The following is a 19,371-nucleotide window of genomic DNA, read 5'->3' as shown; positions in this document are numbered from 1 at the left end:
GCATCAAGAGCAGACAGGGTCATTACCAATAAATACATGTTTACAGACTTGCTTTTGCCACAGTAATGACAAGGACACAATGAGCTGTGGCTTGATGACAGATTCACGTTGCTACTTCAGTGAACTCTAACTAACAGCCAGGCTGTTCTCATACACCCTTTACTAATCTTCAGTTCTCTAATGTATTCTTGTCTAGTGACTTTAAATTTATAGCTGTGGGAAATATATTATCCTATTCTTCATGACATAATGCGTTTATCTGTGAGAATAACACTGCGTTAAATCTGAATCTACTCTCTCTCCAACTCCTAATTGCAACATCTGCTGTCAAAATGTCATGGCAGAATGAATTGTTCCTCCCACATACATTATCTAGCAAAAGTTTCTCTTTCTTTTTTGAGTAGATTTCAGAATATAGTCTTGCTATTAAAAACTTGGGAACCCAGAACATTTATATAAGGTACTCCATAAGGCATCTTTCAAATTTACCAAAGGCATTGAACTTGCTGATTGTGTACCTCCTGTTGGCTCTGGCCAAAGCCTAATCAACAAACTAAAGGTCTCCAACAGTAGAAGTTAAAATGGCAATTCCTGCGATCAACCAGGGACTGACTTGGCCCACCCAAGAGAGACGAATCTAACACAAAGCCTCCTCAGACCTACCCATCTTCCCAGATGTCTCTTCAAGCTACTTTGTATTCAGGCCACCTTCTTCACGTCTACAATCTGATATCAGCATGGATCGCCTCCTGTCAGTCTCTGTGAAACAGAGCTAGCAGGATTTCTGATACAAAGAAGGAACAATACCGACTGCAAAAGATTTGCCTTGATGTGTGCCTGGGGACTTGAAACATACCATGGCTTCATTTTCAGACTGCAACTGGATCAGAGTCATAAACATAATTTGCTACATGTTACATTGAAATTCATATTGTTATTATGAAACTTCTTATAGTTGAATGATTGTGTTCAAATGCAGGATAAAAGCCATGATCAAAGCACTGTGTTTATCTCCATCTTCACCATGTCTTACATTCAAGGCAACAAAATGCAATAATTAGCAAGTTGGGAAAGCATTTTTCTATGTAGCCAAATGGGCACGGTAATTGGATAACATAATGAAGGAATTTGAAGTGCGTCTCTTCACTGCTGGTGTCTGCATCACTGCAGCGACTCAACTCAGATCTCAACGCAACAGAGAAACCTCTCCAGTTCATTTCTTACAGAAGTAGACTACTGTCAAACTATGTAAGCTGAACACGTAATTACACGTTGTAGACTCTTCTGTTATGATAAATGTCTTCCATTTGCTCCCTGCACCTGTATGAATATGGAAAGCACGCATTGATGCTTCTTTTTCCTGTTATCCTTATTTCCTTTTCCAGTTATGAGCTTTTCTTTTATTAGCTATTTGCTAGCCACATCAAGATGATGATGTAATGGCGTTTCCCTCCCTACACTACATTGCGCACTAAAGCTTTTTCACAGTTCTGACTACTGTTTCATTATCATTTCATTATTATCTCTCAAAGGTCACTCTTTGTGGGGGGAAGTACAGTGCGGTGGCCCTCCTATTTTAACTTAGGAACTAGAGCGGTTATTGCAAAAAACAAGAAAGACATAAGAAAGCTAAGGGACAGTGTGTGAGTCAGTGTGCACTTGGCCTTGGTCATGGTCCACCTGCGCTTTTAAAGAAAAGCCTAAAAGCTGGTGGCTTTGCTGTCAATCTGTATAATAAAGTGAGGTTTTAGAAGGTAGAGCAGACTGTCATACAGAAAAATCTTCCCACAGAAACGCACAGCACTTTCACAAACGCACACAAAGACAGTAACTGCACTCTGCATGACCCATATATTGGACAGGACACTGAAGAGAAAGGAAGTTGTAGGCATAGCCGCTGGCCTGTTTCGCTTGATCAAGCTGCTGGCTGGAAGCAACGTCATGACAAAGACACCGTGGAGCTGGGTCTACCAGGGATTTTCTGAATCACACTCGTATAGAGAGCAGCCTTGCAATGCTTTGTGATATCAGTTTGTCGTTTTACCTGTGCTGATAATGTATAATTTCACATCGATGAAAGAAAAGTTAGTTTTTAGTCTTTTTACCAACTTTTTTAGCCTGGAATATTTAAGCAGCCCATAATTATTTTTGCCCATTAAAGTGTAAAATTGATTATAACAGTCTGCAAAGATTAGCTATACAATGAGATATCCCCCCCAAGATAATATTTATTTCATGAAACACTATTTTCTGGTAATCTTATATATTTTTTGCAAACATAACTCCTTTTCTCTCACATCAACACCTAGGGTGTTCCCTGCCTCTGGTGCTATAAAAGCTGGTATAGTCTCCAGCCCTCCCACAGCTATAGCTGAGACTTTGACTGCAGGCTACAATTTTCATGTTGCAATTTTTAAAATCACTGATTATGCCTCAGTAAACATGAGATGGTACAAAGCCAAGGGTAGATAGAAAAGTCCTCGTGTCTTCTTTCTCACAGATTTGTAAAACCCTCAAGAGAGGCAAAGTCTGGCTCTGTGAGATTTCCTCAGAGGCTCGAGTCCAAGAGACAACTCAGGCACTGCTCCATTTGCTTTGTGCACTTTTTCCGGGGTGATGTCTTATTCACAAGAGCCTCTTGGGGTGCTGGACAAGCATTGCATGTCTAGCAGCTTTTTCCAAAGAACAAAGGCATATGGCTATGGTAATCCTTCAGCCTGTTAAAGAAAAACACGTTCAGACAGACTATGAACTAATCCTGTTTGACATACACTGTTGTGCTTTTTTATGTCTTCCTATCAGGTGGATTTAATTATTCCACTGTGTGAGAGAGAAGCAAACAACAAAGGTAAGAAAAAGGTAAGAAAAGTGAAAGCCTTTTGATGTTAATTAACAGCCTTTATGTGACGCATCTTCTCATACACAGGGAACCACACCATTTAGCACACTATTTGAGGAGACAATGTTGCTTTTAGGGACATTAAAAAAATGAATAAAACTGGAAGGAATCTCAGTGGTCAGGAGGCAAGGTGAGAACGAATCTGTTCAGCTCACATGATGTCTGCTCAGTATGATAGAGAGATGTGTCTCCAGCACCGTTATGGATGGTTAGCAAGCTCAGAGGTGAGTGTGTGGACTGAGATAACCATGAACAAAGCACGGTCCTGCATAACTAAAAAGAGTGTGTGTCACCAGGTAAAAAAAGAAAATCATGGCAAAAGCACATCTTTTGAGCATAAAGCCAGTCATCTAAGCAGTGCCCTCCAAGAGAACCATACAAACATAATCAAAAACTATTCTCCTTAACATTGTGATGTTAAAAGTAATTTTTTACAGAATCTCACTGGGAAGTTGTACACCGTTATGATCACCAAGGCTTTTGAAATATTAGCTGGCTTACCTTGAAATGACAGTTTGAACATCACTAACAGAGAGATGATGAAAATCATAAAGACCAACTTTCAAAAGTGACTTTAAAGATGGCAACATGGGCTATGAAAATAAGGCATAGTCAATCTGCGTAAACAAATTTCAAGAAGCTGATCTCAGAAATGTTGGTAGTAAAACACATTTTAACTATAGGAAACGTCTAAACTTACCCATCCACCCTTCCTCGCTTCCACTTATCCAATTCATGATCAAGGGCTTAAAAATTAATATTTAAATGTAATTTAACTAATTCAAGCAATGAATATTATAGTTGTCCCATTTCAATGTTAGACATGGGACATCTATGGACCCACTAACATGATTGCAGCAAACAAACTTAAATGTCTCTCCTTTCTGGGGAAGACAAATGTCCCCCAGGCAATCGATTGAATCAACAAAATGAGGAAGAATTAGAGGCTCAGGCTGGGATCTAATGGACTCAAAGACTGTCTATACTTTTTTGACAGTCTTAAATGTGATATGCTGGTAATATTTTGTAACACTAGACATTTCTTTGATTTAGAGATTAAACAAGGGTTTCTGCTTTACTGCTTTCACGTAACGAGGTTAGCAAAGAAAGGCAAAATAACCATGCACGAGTCAATTCGGAGGCCACTGAATTTGATGCACCATCAACACCACTGTTGCGCCCTAAATTTGTGCATCCATTTGAAATATACTGCACACAAAATGTCAAAGGCTAAAACTGTGTTTTTAAACGCTCTCGCTTTAGATTTAAGCTAAATGTCTCCCACAGATTTCAGCTGACATGCAATTCAGGGCCTCTTTAAGTAGGGGACATGTCTCAAATTCAGGTAGGCCAGGTGACTTTCTGTAGGACGCATGCTGCCGAACTGCAAGAACTGGGTTTCACATCATTTTTGGAGAAATAAGCAGTTACTGAAAAAGACATGGTATAAATTGCAGCATGAATTGCTCGTATCTATTCTTTTGTTTGCTTTGAATCTATAAAGACAGACCTTTTCCCCTCTGATTAAATAAGTGCAATAATAATTACAATAAATAAATAAGATTCTAAAGACCTAGAAGATAATCTAAACTTTTCCATTCTTTACTTTTACTGTAGACCTCAGACAACAATTACTTTGAGAAAACAGATTCTTTTAAATTCATTCTTTCCAAGGAGCAACCATGAAACAGCGCGCCAACATAACACAGAATATCCTTGGGATTAACACAAACACCTTCCAAAAGCTCACACTGTTGTGCTCTCCTCAGCAAAGATTTCTTTTTTAAACTTAAACTTAAGCACTCTGTGATACCATGATACCAGAAAAAAAAGTCCGCTAGCAAGGCAGATTTGTGGAGGTATATGAACAATGTTGCTTTACCCTTGAAGCAGCTTTCTACTCTGTTGAAGAGAGTCACATGAAGGCCACGTAGGGTAAATGGGCCACTTACATCACAAAGTGTCACATAATGGACACATACAGTAAGTCCAACCATCAATATGGAGCTATTTAACTGATGGTTGAAGACCCTATTGGATCGGTTACAGCAAAGGCAGAAAACCTACTGAGATCAAAGCATCTCAGGAAGCTTTTTCCTCACCAGATGAAACCGTCATTTCTTGTAATTTGATTCTTACCATGTGAGAGCAAAAGTAAGCCTTAACACACAGTAATTCTTTGAGTGTATAGGAGAATTATATAGGGCCCTTATATAGGACTTTGCAAGTGAACTTCCCTTATTTAATGCTGCTGAAGAGGAGAGACTCCCTTACCCTGGGTTATCTGACAAATACAGCTTTAATCTTTCTCAACCACCTTTACCACCTGACAGATTCTCCTTTACTGATTGTATGTGACTTAGGGTGTAGTAAAACGTAGGAGGACAATACTTTTTATGCTGTTTTGACTTTATTTGGTAAAACTGGGTTTGCTACGAACTACTGAAAGGCTACGATTAAAACATTGTGTAAACATACATGCTGGTATGGATATTAGGGGTTCCATGGTATGGTAGTTTTTGCATTTCCTGGTCAAAAACAGGCGGAGACGCAAACCCAGCATCTAGTCTACTCTTAGTGCTGGTCCCTGTCTGAATGAATGGGCGGGTTGCATGAGGAAGGGACTCCACTGCAACATTTGTGTAAAATCAAGCATGTGGATCCCCTTGGGAAATAAGGGATCCGCCAAAAGTTTCTTCTTGTACACAATAAAGATTAAATCTGGTTTGTGCTGCAAGAAAACACAGTCCTTGTATTCAGCTTCCCAAATCAACATTAGGAATTCTGCTTGAAACCCGGGTGTAGTTTTTGTTTAACCTTATTAATTACCAACATCGCACAGTTATGCTTCCTAACTTTTACTCTCACTAAGCCAATGACAAGGCCAAAATGTGCCAAAGTACCTCGTGTTGTCAGAGGAGAATGACCACACTGCCTTCAGCTGAGAGGAAGGCAACAGTAACTCAAATAACCACTCAATACAACCAAAGTATGAAGAAAAGCATCTCTTTAGATGCCCCACTGTCATCAGATCTTAACTCAGAGCACCTCTGGGATGTGATGGAACAGGAGAGTCACATGCAAACAGTCACTAAATGCCATCATGTCAGTATGGCATTTACCTAATTGAAGAACTAAGGCACTACTGAAGGCAAAAGGGGCTTTCAACCGGGTACTAGCAAGATGTACCTAAATAATGTAGCCAGTGAGTGAGTGAGTCACACACACACACACACACACACACACACACACACACACACACACACCTAGTGAAAACTATGGTGCCATGTTTTGGGAGAAGACTGTATCTCATAGTTACCAAAACACCAAACAACCCCCACTCCCAAAAAAATAAGTTCCAAAGTCTTCAAACAACATTTCTCAACATGATCCTTATCATCTACTGCAGCGGTCCCCAACCCCCGGGCCTCGGACCGGTACCGGTCCGTGAGTCGTTTGGTTCCGGGCCGCCAGAGCTGAGGCTCAGGTGTGAAATGTGTGGTTTTCAGGGTTTTTATTGGTTTTCAGCGTTATTTTGTTATCGTTTACTCGGTTTTCCTGGGTCTTTTCACGTGTGTTATGAATAAATTTTCTTTTTTTCGGTACCGGTACTAGTTTTATTTTGTTGTATTTTTCCGCGACACCTTAAAGGCCGGTCCATGAAAATATTGTCGGGCATAAACCAGGCATAAAAAAAGGTTGGGGACCGCTGATCTACTGTACATACATAATGCATAAAATCAGAGCACAAGTTAGACAAGTTAAAAAAAGGAAAAAAAACAAACAAACAAGCAAAATGATTAATACATTGTGGTATGCTGCTGTTCGACTGTTAGCTAGCTGTAGCCTGCAATATTTGTCTGACAAAGCTGACACAGCCCTATGTAATTAATGATTGATTATAGCATGGTCACTCTAAATGGCTCGGTTAATGACTTTCGGATTCAATTACAAAGCAGCTCTTCAGCTTGACTCCACTGGCCACTTCTTCTTTTGGCCAGCAGCGTATTATGAGGTCTTGCTTTCTGAGACCACACTTTTCCCCCCTCACTCTCAAAGTGAAGTTTAATCAGCAAGGCCCATCTGGTCAGATGTAATGACATGATGGAGGGTTTCATAATGGTTCCCCACTTCATGATTCTAATTGTAGAGAGCATAATGACCTACAATGGTGAACCTCAGAGCCAAAGTGCTCTCCTAGTCAATAAGTGGGTATTTTTAATTTGCTAGAGCTAGAGAAGAAGAGTGGAGAGCTCCCCTTTATTGCATTACCTTACCACTGTGTCACATTTTCTTATCCAGACACTGGAGAGAGTTAGATTGTATGCTGGATTGTTTTGGCTGCAAAGATGCAGCAACATGTATTTGCAGAACACACCTGTGGTTTTATAACCCTGATGAAGCCACCTGAAACCTTCACACCTACCGCGCCTCCACCTCAGCTGGCTGGCTGCCTTCTGCAACCAAAACTAAAATAAAGAACTGCGACACTAGCAGTTTGACTGTGAAGCCAGGCCATTGTTAGAATCAAGAACAAGTAAGATTTGACACAAAGACTATGGTATAGAGCTTTACTCAGGTATACAAATCAAACAAGATCTTGCACTGAATTATTTAAGCAAGCAGTGAATGGAGCACAATTTACAACATTTTAAAGCACAACATAATCTAAAAGAGTCGGGGTGCTGCGTAGAATGTAAGTTAGTGAGTTGAAGAATTATAGAAGGCAAGTAGTTAAGCATACAGTTTTAAGGATGCCATCATCTACAGGTTTTAATATCAATAAATGATTCAGAGAATAAAAAACAAACAAACAAAACTATATACAAAGAAGACGACCCATAAAACTATTATTTGCAGATACCATCTTTGGACAGGTAGTTGCTTTATAAACAGGCTCATTTCTAGAATATTGCACGGCCTCCGGTACATTTTGGCAAACAACTGTCAGCGAAAACATATCTGTATGTAAAATTACATATTAAACCTAAAAAAAAAAGCAAAAGGAAAAAAAACAAACATGAAATAGATTATGAAATACTGCTGTTACTCTATAAACTAAAACAATTGCCAGATAGAAACTGTATATGTAGATCTGAAGAGTTTCCTGATCGGCAGAAACTTAAAAAAATAAAATAAAACAAAACAAATAAAGGAAATAAAACATTTGTTTATGTGGGTTTGTGAGAAGACCCACATAAGGAATGAGGGTATCGATTAAGTTGGCTTAATTACCTTTTGCAATTCTTGGCTACTTTAGGGGTTAACGCAGAGAAGGGAACTACTTCAACTTAAACCGTGCAGTTTTTCATCTTAGCCCACGACTGATGGACAGCTCTACTTAAATTAATAATGAAGGGATTGCATCAGGAGATGAACATGAAGTTTTGGTTTGTTTACTCAAAAGAAAGAAAGATGCTAAAAAGTTCTCCATTACCTGAGGAAAACTGCAGAGGCTACATAAAAATATTGATGCACGTCTGAAAGGTTTTTGGAGGTTCCCTCCATAACCAGTGGACAATGTTGCATTTAATGCTCTTTCAGCTTAGCATTAGCTGGCTACATATCTTTAAAGATTAAAAGTTTACCCTGAGCTGATGCGCATCAGTTACGCTTCATGATGCATTTATTATTCAGTGGCTTGGGGTTTTGATTTCAGCTGGCGGCAGAGGCATGTCAAAAATACATGGTTTAGTGTGGACAGGAAAAGACAGGCAGAGACCCAGTTCTCATCCTGAATACAAAACTGGTTTATGATATGAATGATCGTAGCCATTTAACTCATGGTTGGATTTTGTAACTGGCATATTTGCCCATATAAAATCCCTGAGGACAAAAACACTGTTTTCATCCACCAGCACCTGAAAACTATTCCAATCTGTCAAATGAGGCCATTACACACTTTTGATTTAACTAAAAAAGGGAAAGGTTATATGTGGTTTAACTGAAACATATGTCAAATAATCAGTCACACCTCTCAGCCTGAGGTGTCAGTTGACCAGTGAAGGAACAGGCCAGCTGCTAGAGACCATCACTGAACTGTCACCTCCACCATACATCCAAATACAAATCTAATGCCCACTGAAGAAATGGGTAGATCTATGTCAGACAGTGCCTCCTTGACAAGGGTGTGACTGTGTGCTACCCTTTTATTAAAAGCTGCACTTAAATAGAAGATAGATGTTCATTTTGCCTTTTTCCAGCTGCACAGAGTTATTAAAAACTGAGAATGTGCAGAAAAAAATATGTTTTTTCCCCTTTCCTTGGTAAAGTAGTATTTATTTATTGTCATTGTCAAGAACAATGAAATTGCGTTTGGGGCTTCCATACAACCCAAAAAAGAAGAAAATAATAAATACCCCTTAAAACCCAAGTGTACATATTTAACCCAGTGTGACTCCAATGCAATAAGACAATCCTTAGCAATAATGTTCGTAGAAATTCAGACAAAGACCTGAGAAACATGACAAAATACAACAATGCACCCATTCAATATTATTGTACTGTGAGATATGATATCAGATATGATAGTTATCTATTTAAGAAAGGGGGGGGGGGGGGGCAGGAGGGGGAAGAGAATAAAGATATGATGCACCAATGCAGACCAGTTCATTGCTATTAAGAAGTTGGATATGGTTATTGTCCGTGAGAGGGGGGCAGAGAGTTCAGGAGCCTCACAGCCTGTGGATACAGGCTGTTGGCCAGTCTGGATGTTCTGGCCTGTATAGACCTGTACCTTCTCCCTGAGGGCAGCAGATGGAAAAGGTGGCGCGCAGGGTGATGTTGGTCCCGCAGGATACTGTGCACCCTCCTCAGACAGCGAGTGGGGAAGATATTACTGATCTCTGGCAGACTTGTTCCAATAATTCTGCCAGCTTCTTTCACCACCCGCTGGAGTGCTTGCTGATCGGCCTTGGTGCAGCTGGGGAACCACACTAGAAATCCATACGTCAGAACGCTGCTGATGGCACAGTTGTAGAAGTTCAACATCAGAGATCTGGGAATGTGTGCGCTCCGCAGTCTCCTCAGGTAGTAGAGGCGCTGTTGGGCCTTCCGTACAACTGAGGTGATATGGTTGCCCCAGGACAGGTCCTCGGTCACAGTTACCCCCAAGAATTTAAAACTGCTCACCCTCTCCACCGCCTCACTGCCAATGAAGAGAGGCAGATGGTTGTTATGACCCCTCTTCCGGAAATCTACAATGATCTCCTTGGTCTTTTTGGTGTTTAAGACCAAGTTATTGTCGTGGCACCATGACTCTAGTTGTTGCACCTCTGTCCTATAGTTTGTCTCATCGTTGTTGGATATAAGTCCGAGCACTGTAGTGTCATCGGCAAACTTAACAATGAGATTGGACGCGCAGGAGGAAATACAGTCATGGGTGAAGAGAGTGTATAGCAGAGGGCTCAGAACACACCCTTGAGGGGCACCGGTGTTGACCACAAGGGTGGAAGAGGTGTTCTTACCCACTCTGACACTCTGTCTGCGGTTAGTGAGGAAGTCCACAATCTAGTTGCACAGAGAGGAGTTAAGTCCCAGTTGGTGGAGTTTGGGACGGAGTTTGTATGGCCGGATGGTATTAAAAGCCGAGCTGTAGTCTACAAAGAGGAGCCGTGCATAGGTGTTCCTGTGTTCCAAGTGCTTCAGTAATGTGTGCAGCACTGTGGCGATCGCATCCTCGGTTGACCGGTTCTCCCTGTATGCAAACTGGTGCGAGTCCAGGGATGGTGGAAAAGCAGCTCTGATGTGTTTAATGACCAGTCTCTCCAGGCATTTGGCGGGAATGGGGGTGAGTGCCACAGGTCTGAAATCGTTCAGACATGTGACATTTGACTGTTTTGGGATGGGAACGATGGTTGCTGCTTTGAAACAGGATGGTACCAGTGAACAGGAGAACGAGGTGTTATATATAGAGGTGAAGACGTCCGCCAGGTCCGCAGCACAGTCTTTTAGCACCCGGCCCAGCACTCCATCTGGCCCGGCCGCCTTCCTGGTGTTAATGCTCCGGAACACACGCCTCAGCTCATGAGCGCTCAGGACTGGAGCAGGATCGGTTGAGGGGAGAGGGGACAGGACAGGGTCGGTGTTCTCCCTGTCAAAACGGGCATAAAAGAGATTTAGATCCTCAGCCAGAGTAGAACTGTCGGCTGAGGGTGATGGTGTTCTTCTTTTGTAGTCCGTGATAGCCCTGATGCCCTCCCAGACCTGCCTTGGGTTTGTGTTGTTCTCAAACCTGGCCTCGATACGCCTCCTGTGCTGCTGCTTGGCAGTCTTGATGCCTCTTCTCAGGTTGGCCCTGGCAGCACTGTATGCCTCCTGGTCCCCGGATTTGAAAGCGTTGTTCCTTGTTCGAATAAGTTGTTGAACTCCGTGTGTCATCCAGGGTGGATTATTAGGGAACACACGGAATCGTTTCCAAGTTGTTACATTGTCCACACAGAAACAGATGTAGTCCAAGCCATACTTAACTTTTATGATATCCTCATTGGAATCTGAAGATTACAAGTGCAAAAACATGAACTCTTTGTTTATCTTTTGAGGACTTTTTTGTCTATTGGGTTAATATTTCATTGATAAGCATGCCTCTACTGCTCATGGCGGTGGTGGCTGTGGAGAGCAAACTGTCTGCTCGCCTCTTGTATCCAGCTTGGCTCTCATTTTTTCGTCATTAACTCACATAAACATCCCATCTGTTCTCCTTTCACACTTCCTTTTGCCAGTACTCCTTGCTGCTCTAATCTGTGTATCAGCCAAGCATGTGGGGATTTTCTGTGTTTTTGGAAAGAATGAGAAAACCCCAAAAGTGTTTGTTAAAGTCTAACTCAAGGTGAAATCACTGTTAGACCCTACCGATTTGTTTCTTTGTCTTGCCATGTGCAGCCGTCTTTTAAAACCCCGCTACACACGTCACATGTGAAGTTTAATTTTCAAAGGGTTTAAAAAAATGCATGGAAAAGTTTTCTCTGATGGAAGTGCCAGGCATTTTCTCACCGGGATTTTCCCCATGCAAGTGTTTTGGACAACTCCTTGTGGGCTGCAAAATGTTTAAAGTGAAGGCACACAATCTTTGCAGTCCTCTTCTCTCTGCTGTTTACTAGCCTCCAGATATTGCTTTGCTGTTGCAGATACTTCTGTACCAGCTGGGAGGACCATCAGAATTTAATTAAAAGCTATCACAGAAAGATTTTGTCCTCGCCCAGAAACCGAGCTTTTGAAGTCTATATTGGCTAAAAATCGTATTTACTTCTTTCCAGTGAACTTACTATAAAGAAATCCTTTTTCTGTTCTTTAGCAGTTGTTTTAGAACGGGCTTCAAAAGAAACATCAAGCTTGCCCTTAAAGAGCTGCTTCTTCGGCGCTATGCCCTCTCCAACGCTGAACGAGCCAAAAAGCTCCTCACCCTGTCAGACTTGAGTGGCAGTACTGCTCTCGAGCTCATGGAGAACATGTTGCCGTTGCTCATGCCGGATGACGGGGGAGTCCAGAGCGCGTCGCTGCCTGCCGCCTTACGCTTTCACGGCCCAGGGTAACGGACCCGCCAGTGCACCGTAGCAGCCGCGACCGCTGGCAATACAGAAAGGCTGCTCTTCATAGAGGACTCGCGCTCTGGGAGACGTTTTCTCGTGGACTCCGGCTCCCAGAAGACCCACCTTCCCCCTACCACTGCCGACAGACTAGCAGGGAACTTTGGCCTGCCATTTGTTTTTGTTTACCTGGATGATATATTGGTGGCCAGCTGCTCAGCGAGCCAGCACGAGTCCCATCTGCGCCAGATTTTCCAGTGTTTGGCAGCGCACGGCCTGATCATCAACGCTTCCAAGTGCCAGTTTGGGTTGCCTGTTCTGGATTTCCTCGGGCACCGCATTTCCGCTGAAGGTGTGGTTCCGTTGCCCGACAGAGTCCAGGCCGTTTCGACTTTTCCGCGTCCCATGTCGGTTGAAGTGTTGCAGGAGTTCTTGGGGATGATCAATTTTTACAACCGCTTTCTCCCCAGAGCTGCCCACCTGCTACAGCCGCTCTATGCTGCCTTAAAAGGTAAAACAGCCAAAGATCCTGTTGACTGGCTGCCGGAACGCGTCCAGGTGTTTTCCGCAGCCAAGTCTGCGCTGGCTGATGCCGCCCTGCTGGCCCACCCGTTTCCGTCAGCGGCGATCGCGTTGACCACCGACACGTCCGACGTGGCAGTGGGTGCTGTGCTGGAACAGTGGGTTTCAGGTCTCTGGCAACCGCTCGCCTTCTTCAGTCGTACGCTCCGGGATGCCGAACGCAAGTACAGTGTTTTCGACAGGGAGTTGCTGGCCCTGCACCTCGCGACACGACATTTTCGTTTTTTCCTTGAGGGTTGCAACTTTACTGCGTACGTTGACCACAAACCTTTGAAGTTTGCCATGTCCAAGGTCTCTGACCCATGGAGCGCACGCCAGCAGCGCCAGTTGGCGGCTATTTCAGAGTTTACCACAGACATTCAGCATGTGGCTGGTAAGTCCAATCACATGTTGGTTTCTCCGATGTATGTCAGCGTCGACTACGCTGCCATGGCCGCTGGGCAACGTGCTGACCCGGACGTCCTTGCCCTTCAGTCAACGAAAACGGACCTTATGCTGGAGGACACCCCTGTGTGGGACGGCGGTCCGCACCTGCTTTGCGATGTTTCACGCACCTTTTGACTGTGGTGGACTGCACGACCAGGTGGCCGGAGGCGGTACCCCTGGCATCCACGACAGCAGTGACAGTGGCCAGAGTATTTTTGTCAACGTGGGTTTCGCGTTTCGGTCCCCATGCTGACATTACCTCCATCCACCATATGACGGGCCATACAGGGTTCTTAAACAGGGCAAAAAACATTTCATTTTGGACTTTGGTGGTCGGCAGGAGGTTGTCTCTGTTGACAGACTTAAGCCTGCACATGTTATGCAAGATGATCAAGTGGTCCCGGCCCAGGCCACTTGCCGCAGCCACCCACCTGCCACCGGGCTGATGGGTTCTGTTTTTTCCCCCAGGAGCGTCCCACAATCAACGGAGCCCGAGTTATCTGCAGCTTTTTCTGACCGCCAGTGCCAGCCTCGCTCCCGAGCTGGGTCTTCCTCTGTCAGTTCCCCACCCCCCTGGTTCAGCCGTTCCGGCTGTTTGCTTAAAACCCCGGGTCCTGGACTAGTTCTGCTGGGTGTTCGGGGGGGGGGGGGCATGTGTGGTGGATCACTAGAGGGCTCCACTCACACCCGTGTTGAGGAAGTGTGTTGCTGTGTTTTGTGGCGTGATGTGTTCAGTTGATGTTGGAGAGGAATAAAGGAGTAGTGAGAACTGAGAGCTCTGTGTCGTCCATGCTTACCTCCACACAGTAACCCTTTTCCAGTCACTTCCCCCATCACAAATATTTGAAGGACAATCCTAAGCTGGTCAATATCTTCCAGTAGATGTATTCAGCTAAAGCACATTCCAGTTTAAGGTAGAAGTCAGAATTTCCAACTGGAACGCCCCCTCAAGTCGGATTTCCAAATCTGAAATTCGGAGCTGCCTGGCCAACCCCAGATTAACAATCCAAGATGGCGGCAGTGAACATAAACCTTGCTAAGGAGCAAAACAAATCCTGTTTTTTCTCGATTTTCCAACTTCACTACTGGAACATGCTCAACTCTACAGTGACATCACTCCTAGTTCAGACTTATTCTGTTATTATAACTGCAGTAACACTAGAAGTATCTCAGTGGTGTACACATCATTTCAATACAATGTTTTAATTAGGCCAGTTAGTCACTGAGACACAAATCTTTTTTTAAAGCGTTCAAAATTTTAAGTTAGATTTTCCTTGCAAATGCAGTGACACTGCATTAAAACTACTCCTCAATTTATAAACTAAATATGAGAAACCGAACGTGCCAGCAATGCAGTGAAGAATCTAAAAAGTAAAAATAACTTCTTTTATGTCTCTAACTGGGTTGCAGAATTTTTGATCATGTTTATCTCCAAATATGTCACTCATATGACGTTTAATGTTTATGGCTGACCTATTTTCTCAAGTTGAGGTTTGGGGTCATGTTAAGTCTTTATCTACTCCAATTAATGCATTACAGTTAAGAGGGAAAGATCCCATGCCTCCTCTTGAACTACCATGCTCTCACGTATGCCTGCCTGTGCGTGCACACACACTCACTCACTCACACTCTAATCAGGCTCGCAAGTGCCCAGCTCCATCTGATAAGACTTACTCTCTGATATTTTTTAAGCTCTGACTCATGATCTCTAGCTGACTGCAGGCAAGGACAGCAGAGATCCTTGGTGTGCAATCCTCTGCCCTTCACTTCATGCAATCCACTACTCTTCTCTTGCAATTTCCCAGTACACATGTCAGATGACCAGAGGTCAGGGACATATTTGCACAATTTCCTCTGATGTGATGTTCACATGGTGAAGACTTCATGTTTGATAGTTTGGCTATTTTTTTTATTACAGTATCAACAACCAACTCGTTTTTCACTGAACACCCCAAAGAGAAAAATTCAAGTTCTACCATGTGGAAAGTCCCATTCAGACAACACATCAAATGGTGTTAGTCAGAGGTGACGTGGCAGAAGTTCTCTGTTGTAATGTGGACCTCTTTTGCTAATTTGCAGCTAATTATTATTTTTTTAATTCTTGGATTTGGCTAGAGTAGCTTCGCATAACTCAGTTTTTTTTTAAACCTCATGCTGAGCCATGTTGCAGCCTCTCAATTCATCTGCTGTCTGAAACAAGCCATTTTGGCTCCTTTGCTTTCAAGGCCAGCCTCTCTTTGACCTAACTTACTTCTGATAGGATGCCGCTTATAAACAGGAAGTTTGAACAGCAGTTGGGTGTGGCTTCCATACTCGCAGCAGACCTGTGTGCCTGGAGTACCTTATTAGAGACAATCACTCTTATGAAAATCATATAGAGTCATTAATAGAGAAAAACAAAAAGTGAAGCCTGAGCTTTAGGCTCACGTGGATTGCTTCAATTTTATCTGACACTTGGCCGTGTTTAAGTGAATATTATCAACTTTAAGACTATAACAGAAAAAAATGAAAACATAATTGGTCCACTTTCATAGCTCCCCATTATAATGTGCGTTCTAAAAAAAAAAAAAAAAGAGGCAGTATGACTAAAACAAAAACTCATGACTAAGCCAAAGCTAATTTCTTTAGCTGTTTTCACATTTTCTGATCCAGCTTTACTTTATTTAAACAGTTATTTTAAATCAAGTTCAGGAAACCCTGTTCTGCAAATGCACACAATATTTTTCACAGCTAATATTTTAAAAGGTGTTGGCAATAAGGTGTTAGCAAGAACATTTACAGTGGCACTGTTCTGTTAAAGTGTCCAGTAAACTGTAACGGTGAGCAAGCACGAACCATAGCAAGGGAAACAGCTAATATAATCCAGCCAGCTGGTGTTTCTCTTGCAGTAGTGCGATAAAATGCAAAAGAAAATATCCAAAAGCTTAGAAGTTATGTATAAGTTAGTTGTTTAAGTGCTGCGGACTTAAAATACGACTTGCAGCAAAGCACCATGCTTATCTTTATGTTTGTCATGTTTCAGTTCTGTGAGTGCAAGTTTTAAAGATGCTTAAATTAACATAAATCAACAACTTTGCAATTAAAACTTAGCATTTTTAAGTTTCCTCTAGCAGGGTCAGAAATTGTTGGGATACCACACAAAGAAAGGAAGTGGATGGCAGAAAAGCTTCAGGAAAAGAGAACGTGTCAGGTTTTGTTCCAGGTTGTCATTCAAGTTAAAGAGACACAACATCGCCTCTTTCTACATACACACGTCAACACATAACCATCTCCCAACCCTCAGAGTATGATAAGAACTTGGTTATTACGCCCTTCGTTCCCGTTTCGCATTTCCTCTTGTTGACAAACACCCAGTCCAAAACATATGTCCATCCTGCTTGATGAGCACTATTTCACATGACATTTTTCCCCCAAATCTCTTACAGCACTTCCCACCTAACATACACCTCCCCCTCTTTCTCCATCTCGTTTCTCCTATCTGAACCATTTCTCTCCATCTACCAGCCTCATTCTCCACTTTGCTAATCTTCACACCACCTCCAGCTAAATGAATCACTCTTTCAATTTCTTGTTCCCATTTCTCCCCATCCCAGGTTGCTCCATTCCCATTTTCATCTTCCATCATTCCCCCAACATGTCCATTGACTCCATCTGATTCTGCCTGTCTTTTACACCTTAATCCCTTCCTTTTCCTTCATGCCTCCCTCCCACTCCCTCCCTACGTGGCTAGCAGAATGACTGGTAGGAGAGCATATAATTTGTCAGAGGAGGTGCTGTCAGTTGACTGCTCTCCAGGCTAAGAGCTGCTCTCCTCGCCCCTGGGTTCACGGAGTCACTGCTCTGTTCCGCTCTGGGATTATGCAGATCTTAATTCCCTTCCGCTCACACCTGAGGGTGGCAGGGCATGAAATAAGAAAAGTGTTCACTGCAAATAAAACTTTTTGCCACCAAGAGGAGGGAGAGAGGTTGAGGGAGGACGAGAGGAAGGTGACATGGAAAGAAGAAGACAGAGGAGCTTGGTTATTGTTAGATGGACTGAGTGAAAGAATGATGGCGTGGAAATAAAATGTGTTCTAGAACCCACAATGAATGATATTTCCTGCAGTAGTGAATAAACTAAGCACAGAAACAATATACTCCACTCCCAGCTCCCATTTTCAAACATGCATCCAAATGTTCAGTATGCAGCAGCTTTATTAGTTTTTATAACCCCAGCAAGCTTTGTAATCACTGGCTCCCGTTAAACTGTTCAGCACAACGACCACGATTATCCTACACTGGAGTATTAATGTAGCGATTTAAACGACCCACAAAAGCCATCACTCAACCTTTCAATGCAACCGGGAATTCCACAGGTAGTCTGACACCTCTGGGCAAACAGGGTTTAGTGACTCCGTGGTTACTTCATAGTTAGAGGCATCTTTTTGTTCTGTGCGTAAACAGCAGGTCTAGTTTTTTTTAATTAATTAATTAATTAATTGGTTTCTTGCTGGTATGTACCAGTCTTCCATTCCCCCTTCCAACCAGCAAACGTTTAGATGTTAATTTCTAATAAAGTCTTTTAAATAAGTAAACAAATGACAGATGTCTTACAGCCAGTAGCGTCGATTAAAATGGTTTAAAAAAAAAAAAAAGTTTATGCGAAGCAGTTGATGAGAGAGAAAATAACTCGCACAAACACTGAGAGAATAGCAGATTGCTCCCTCACCTGATAAAGACTCCTTGGAAAAAGCAGAAAGACAAGACATACAGTATCCGAATGACCTGTGGGAGCATCCTCTGGCTCGAAATCTCGCCCCACTCCCGATGAATAACTTGCAAGGTTAATTGTTGGAATCAGCAAATCCACTGAAGAATCGTGAGACCGGTGTGGAGGAAAAAGGCATCGTCTCTCTCAGTGATCCAGGCTGGTCTTTGGGTAAACTTCTCCCCCCTCCCACCAAGTCCAAGGGGGGGTGAACACATGCAAACAGCGGGCGCTGTGCTTCAGGCGGCTGGACGACACTGGTCAGACTGTCAGTGCGCTGGTGCATGTGTTCAAGGGGAGTGTCGGTTTACGCGTGGGTCTCTTTTTTCCTCTCTCCTTTTCCTTGACAATGTGGTTTCGTCTCCTTTTCACTGTATTTCCCTCCCTCGCTCCAAAACATTTGAAAGGAGTGAAGATTTAAAGGAACAGTAGCTTTTGTTTTGACGGCTGCCTCTGGTGTAATTATCCTTAATTAGAATGAAGGGAGTGAGGCCTCCGATGATGACCTAATTAGACGCTAGCTGATGACCAGTTTGGACTAAAACACTCAAAAACGTGTAAGTAAAATGTGAAAGTTCGTTTTTAAATTGTTATTATTTAAGATTTCTAGCGCAATAAAATAGCTTTCTTCAAGTATTATCCACAGCGCCACAAGCTGTTTTATGCCATTCACCATTTTGTTTTCCTGCAAGTATCAGCAGGTAATTTCCAGCAACAGTCCCCTGATAGCAATCACCTTTGACCATCACAGCCAGCAGCTTTCTATGCACAAATCTAATTAGGTGCCGTGGTTTAATTACACTTACAACATCTAGTTATCATTGGTAAACTATTGCTGTCAAGGGAGCGTGACCTGTAAATCCTTAGCCGACCAATCAGCATGCAGAATGTTAGCACTTCTGGACAAAGCTGGTTTCTAATCACTAATTTAGAAGAAAAAAAAACCCAACTAAATTACATAAGTCTTATTTATTTCAGTTCAAACAAAAAAAAAATCTGGGCTGTTATTTTAAAAAAGGATTATTATTATTATTATTATTATTATTATTATTATTATTATTATTATTATTATACCCAGGAGATGCATACCCACAGATAAACCTGCTAATTACTACTAGCAGACTAAAATGTCACTCACATGAAATGGATCAAAAAGCTTCTTTAAGGGTTTGTACCACATGGACAAATGAAAA

General features: G+C 42.6%; 1 protein-coding gene across 2 annotated transcripts in view; it reads right to left on the bottom strand.

Annotated features, from left to right (window-relative positions):
* glra4a (glycine receptor, alpha 4a) overlaps positions 1–18,909 on the bottom strand; it is a 46,638-nt gene extending 27,729 nt beyond the window's left edge. The window contains exon 1 of one of the 2 annotated variants that reach the window (XM_082550316.1): positions 18,140–18,909. In XM_082550316.1, the coding sequence (XP_082406442.1) occupies positions 18,140–18,207 (68 nt within the window). In that variant the 5' untranslated portion in view covers positions 18,208–18,909. The remainder of the gene's footprint in view (positions 1–18,139) is intronic. The other variant, XM_082550317.1, reaches the window with a different exon arrangement.
* Positions 18,910–19,371: the final 462 nt, after the last annotated feature.

Source organism: Aulonocara stuartgranti (assembly GCF_965226115.1).
Source record: "Aulonocara stuartgranti genome assembly, chromosome: 2".
NCBI lineage: Eukaryota > Metazoa > Chordata > Actinopteri > Cichliformes > Cichlidae > Aulonocara > Aulonocara stuartgranti.
The sequence above is the reverse complement of the archived record's forward strand: the minus strand, read 5'-3'. Positions and strand labels throughout refer to the sequence as shown.